We start from the raw sequence: 6,089 nt of genomic DNA on the forward strand, positions 1-6,089 counted from the left end.
TTTTTTCTCCTTATACATGTTTTTTTTTAGTCATTTGACTTTTTAAGCTTTTAAAGTGAGATTACTTTGTATATATTATTTGACTTTTATTTTCTTTTAAATTTGAAACCAATTTAATAAAAAAAAAAGATTAAAATTCCGTACTATTAAAAAGGAAGATTAAAAATCCAATTACAATCTTTTAGAATTTGATGTTAAATGTTACAATGTTTCTTACAACAACAAAAAAATATACGAAGTTCAACAAAGCATTAAAAACTAACATTTAATCTTCTTATTTTTTTTTTATAAGCTCTTTTATTTATTTACACTACAAGATAATTATTAAATAAAAACTAATCTTAGACACAAAAAATAATTAATCATTATATTAATTAACTAAATCATATACTATTTTAGAAACTTAAAAAATTATTAATATATATACTTATATAAGGTCTATATAGCACACTACAAAAAAAAATTGATATTACATACAACTCCAACTCAAAGTTCGTATGTAAGACAATAAATTCATATGTAAAACATAGTTACATACAAATCATTTACAGACAAAAATTCATACGTAAGACTGTTGTAGGTAACTATTACGTACGAATTTGAGATCCATATGTAATTATTTTTAATCTTTATAATAGTACCTAATTTAGTTAATATAATAACTAATTATTTTATATAAAAAAATTAATTTTTATTTAATGATTATTTAGTAGTGAAATTATTTATGAATTAATTTAAAATATTATAAAATAACCCACTAATTTTGTACCAAAATCCATAGTAAGAAGTTAAAGTGGTTAATATGAAGAGAGTAGGAGGAGGAAGATGTGGAAGAAAGTTCCCTATATGGCAACAACATGCACGTTTTCTTGTCCCACTTGGTTCAAACTTGAATGACCCAATTGTGATCACATGCATGAACAACAACACAACAATCCTCTTCCTAGATCCTACATCCCTAGGCATTTGTGCCACACTTGATTCTCATAATCATAGTGTTGAAATGAAGGCAAGACATGCAAATATTTCTTTTGCCCCAAACATCATATCTTCCTCAAAATATTTGTTACCATTCTTTCTTTGCCAAAAACAAAAACCAACTCAACTCAACATGCATAAGGAGGAAAGTCAACACTTCCACTTCTTACTTTCAATATACATTAAGCCTAACTTAACCTTATAAAATGAGCTTATAAGATAAGGTTTGCGCTTGCTTATAAATTATGAAATATCATTATCTATATTTGATGTGGGATCTCCAACACATCCTCACGTCGAGATCTATAGCCAACAAATTCCTGCTAAGATAGACTCTAAATGGCTCTGATACCATATTAAGAAGTGATAAGTCTAACTCAACCTTATAAAATCGGCTTATGGATGATTGATAATATGTGTTGATGAACTTTGTTGTTTTTTGGGTTATGCATATATAACATGTGAAAGAGATTTCATGTCGATTAGAAATTAAAATATTTCATAAATAAATAGATGCAAACTTTATCGGATGATTTGATTTTATAAGATTGAGTTAGATTTAAGGTTTCTTCTTAAGTATTTTGTAATAACATTAGAACACTCCTAAAATGTTCCACATTTATTACTCATTCCTCTATGGATAATATTTTTTTAAAATTGTTCTATAAATCTTCTATGTATTTTTTTAAGAAATAATTAGACAAAACAAAATAAATTTAATTTAATATAATAATTTATAGATTGCGCTGTACAAAGTGACTTTTCTTATATATAGAATAACCTGGAGATATATAATCATTTAAAAATAGTTAAGATTATTTAAAACCACTCACATCATCACTCAAAAGAATAGCACAATAAAAAAACTTGCATAATTTATGCTTTTTTATTTTTAATATATAATATTATTAATATTTGTTATTCTTGTTTTCATATTAAAAAATTATAAGTAAGGTTCGTGGAAACTGCAGTGCATGCTTGAAAAGGTTGATAGATAAGGCCATTTTGAGAACTTCACCTAAAGAATAAATAATATATATATATATATATATATATATATATATGGAAAGTGCAAGTGCATGCTTGAAAAGGTGTAGGTGACATTATATATAATGAAATATATAAGATGTATGAAAGTATTAAATAAAAAAGTAATAAGATTCCATTTGGCTAACACACCCCAACCTTAAATAACTCTTGTCGATATATGCCTTATAATGAGTGGGGGCCCTTTTATATATATAAATAAATTTTCTTAGAAAAAAAAAATAGTGGAATATCAATTAGTGGCCAAAATTAAAGGACACATATCTAACCATGCCAATGAGAAAAAGCATGACAAGTTTTTTTTTTTTTTTTTTCATTTGAAAGTGTTTGTTATTTAAGGTATTATGTTATGCCAAAGACAATAATTTCATCTTATCTAGATTTGTTTTTCTTCACTTGTTCATATATCAATTTGCATTCAAGGTTTTTAAGAGATGATACTAATAATGGTGGATAATTACATTCTGAGTGTTTTGCAATTAGAAAACAAGAAAATTGTAGTTTTTTTATCTAAAAATAATAATAAATAAATATGAATTATTTTAGGATACGAGAAAAAAAAACAATAAAATTATCATCACCTAACATTCATCCAAAAAAACTCAACCTTACCAACACCACCTCACTAAAAAAGTAAAGAATGAATAAATAAATATAAATTACTTTAGGAATACTCCAACCTTATTACATAATACTTTAGGAATACTTTGACCTTAAAAAAAAATTATCATCACCTATATTAACATTCATTAAAAAAAAAAACTCAACCTTATCAACACCACCTCACTAAAAAGTGATGATATATTTATTATTTTTGTCCTTTAAACACTAATTAATTAGTTTTGTAATGTGCTTAATTACTCTTACAAATTTGTTTACACATAATTTTTTTATATATATAAAACTTGATTTTGTTTTACAACCTTCAAATACAATCAAAAGACACACTTATTGATTTTAATAAATTTATAGAATCATCTCACAATAACATATACACCATATTGTATTAATATATACATACACTTGGCTTCATATAGATATATATACACAGAATATGACCCATGATTCAATACATTACAATAAGAAAATTCTAAGTGGCTAACTTGAAATTTAATACGTGACAATTGATGCATAGAGGGTTGAGAATTAAGCCCACACTCTTCTTATATATCTCCTCTGGGGTACCCATTTTCATCACAAGGATTATTGTTCCAATTAGTAGAAGAAGAAGCATAATATAAATCATCATCATCACTAATAATCTTGCTTCTTCCTTCATGATGATTACTACTATTTGGCATTTCATTGCATGTGTTGTAGCGGATCAAATCAACATTTGTAGCATCAAGTTCCTTTTGGAGCTTAAGAACTTGTCTTTGGAGCACTGAAATGGCACCAACACAACCATACACAGGATCTTTGATCCTTGCTTCTGCTTCATAGGCCAGAGAGTTCACAGTGTCCTCTCTCTGGTAGGGTTGCACCTCGTTCAGGATCTTGCTCACATTGCTTGCACCAAAGACCTTGTGCACATTCACAAACTTTTGAGGCTCCTCTGGGGGGAAATATGGAGCAAAAAGACAATCTGGCATGCACTTCCTCCTCAAAAACTTGCAGGCTGCACATGGAGAATTGGAGTAGCTAGAAGAAGCCATGATCTTCACTTGCCTCAAATTCACACACTATATACCAATCAATAACAATCACAAACTCTACATAGTAAACTTCTAAGTGTTGGTGTGATGACACATTATTGTTGTTACTTGACGTTTCAGCTTAGCTGAGATGTCAAGTTGCATAGTAATACCTAACATGAAAGTTTTTATAATAAAAAACTTCTAAGTGATCATATAATGTCATTATCACGATACCTCAAATGGTTTTTTTTATCAACAAAAAACAATATATACATATGAACAACTTAAGAGTTGATCCAACCCATATAAAAAACTAAAATAACCATACAACCCAACACCTACCAAACAAACTCAAATGGTATTTCAAATTATTGAATTATAGACATGTGAATAGAAAGATGTTTGAGTATTTTGAAGTGATTAGAAAGTAATAGGGCTATTTCAGAACTTAATTAAGCTCTTCCATATCTAATTAAACTTAGGGTTATGAAGACTTTGCTTGTTTGTTAAAGCACTTTGCTGCTACTACACTTTTTTTTTATTAACTTTTTGTACCAAAGTCTTCTTTGAAACTGAGTGCTACATATTCTCAGATTCTCAGTACCTAGAACCCTTATTTTCTTCTTTTTTTTTTCTTTTTTTTGTACAAATGGAGAAAAGAAACTAAAAAGAAAAAGAAATCAAAGATGGATACACATAAATTATGATATATATATATATATGCATGAAAATTTTATAAATTGTGCTTTATCAATTTCTTTTCATGTTCAATATTCTCTACATATTCTAACTATTTTCCTGTAAAATCTCTCTAAATTTGTAGGTATACCCTTTTGTATGTGTGTAGCTCAATTGCAAATGGCTACAAGGCAAGAAAAAGGTACACCAACCAAGTAGCTTTTGGTAGTACATATTGAATTTTCTCAATTGTTATCTCTTTCTATTGGATGATACACCAATCACCCAGAATACATATATATGTATAATTTTCTCAAAAAAATTCAAAAAAAACCTGATAAAAACACTAATTTATAAGACAAAGTTTTCAACTACAAGAAAATAGGTAATTATATAATTGGGATGAAAAAAGATAGTATGGATAATATATACATATACCTGGTGAAGCTAGCTAGCTAAACTAGCTAGGTTTCTTTGAAGAAATTAAGAATAATATGATGATTTACCTTAAAATGTAGGTGGAGGCTTGGTCTTTGAAGATCTGCTAAATCTTTAATATTTGGGTGTGAAAAAGTGTGGCATCTAAGTGTGTGTGAGAGAGAGTTTTCTAGAAAGTGACTATTGGATGTGAAGTTGAGGGAAGAACCCTAGTTAGTTGCAAGACAAGATGAGAGAAACCTGCAAATTAATAGTGAGACAAAAAAAAAACAACATGAGGGCAAAGAGCATTTTCATGTGAGCAATGGAAAAAGAAACATTTTCATGTGAGCAATGGAAAAAAAACCAAAATGAGGAAACAAAATGAAAAAGAATGACTATGACAAAACCTTTATAATAATGTCAAACACTATGCAAGAATATCCAATGTTAATTGCAATATATAATAACCCCACATGACCATAATAAATAGTTTATGCATTAACATGTAAAAGTAAATACCTTTTTCTATTTTTTCTAATCTCAAATTTTGTAAAGTCGTTTTCAGTCATAATTTGTGGTTGATTGAGAGTGCACAAATTTTAAATTGGCAACATATATGTAGAAAGTACAATCTTCTATTTCAATATTTTTTATAAAATAAAAAATGATGTTAAAGTGATATATAACATGAACCCTTTTGCTGCCAAGCTTAACCGTTATTACTAAATGTTTCTAATTAAATAAATTAAAAATTGTTTATTTTTGTAACTTTTAATTACTTTTCATTTTTAAATAACTAATCAATTGATTCTATCAAACATCACTTTTTACAAGAAGAAGTTAAAATTAAAATTGTTCTTAATCTATTTTTTATATGTAGACTTTACATTACAATATTTTTCTGTGCTTCCCAAATTAACAGGCAATGACACCACTAAGCAAGTAAATAATAGGAAACCAGTATTTTGAAAGATAAATATATATTGATAATTCAATTACAAGACACCCAATTTATGTAGAAAATCAGATATAGTTATACACTATGTAGGTTAAAAATTGGTCAAGAAAAAAATTTCTCTTATATTTATCTAGAACCAAAATTATTATCTAAAAATAACTAAATCAATAACACTAAGCTAATATTTGATGAGAAAAAATTTACTTTAACTGGTCAATTTAATAAAATGAGAGATTTATTTAAATTCAATGGAATCAATTAATATAACATGAAAACTAAGGTAGTGACAAGTTTATGATGTTTCTATTCAAACATTTTTTCAAAAAAAAATCATGAAAAAATTTTTGATTTCTAAATTATTTTTTATGATT

General features: G+C 27.0%; 1 protein-coding gene across 2 annotated transcripts; it reads right to left on the minus strand.

Annotated features, from left to right (window-relative positions):
- Positions 1 to 2,990: 2,990 nt before the first annotated feature.
- On the minus strand, positions 2,991 to 4,987 carry LOC137836720 (LOB domain-containing protein 25). Of its 2 annotated transcripts, none has more exons than XM_068645425.2 (2): positions 4,847 to 4,987; positions 2,991 to 3,707 (listed from the first exon to the last, which is right to left on the minus strand). In XM_068645425.2, the coding sequence occupies exon 2, from the start codon at positions 3,678 to 3,680 to the stop codon at positions 3,189 to 3,191; it is 492 nt and encodes a 163-aa protein (XP_068501526.2). In that variant the 5' UTR covers positions 3,681 to 3,707; positions 4,847 to 4,987; the 3' UTR covers positions 2,991 to 3,188. The 2 variants fall into 2 exon arrangements, with proteins under 2 accessions (XP_068501526.2, XP_090157424.1); XM_090301298.1 differs by having other exon boundaries at positions 2,991 to 3,683; positions 4,847 to 4,980.
- Between the last annotated feature and the right edge of the window lie 1,102 nt (positions 4,988 to 6,089).

Source organism: Phaseolus vulgaris, chromosome 4 (assembly GCF_051622355.1).
Source record: "Phaseolus vulgaris cultivar YP4 chromosome 4, ASM5162235v1, whole genome shotgun sequence".
Classification (NCBI taxonomy): Eukaryota; Viridiplantae; Streptophyta; class Magnoliopsida; order Fabales; family Fabaceae; genus Phaseolus; species Phaseolus vulgaris.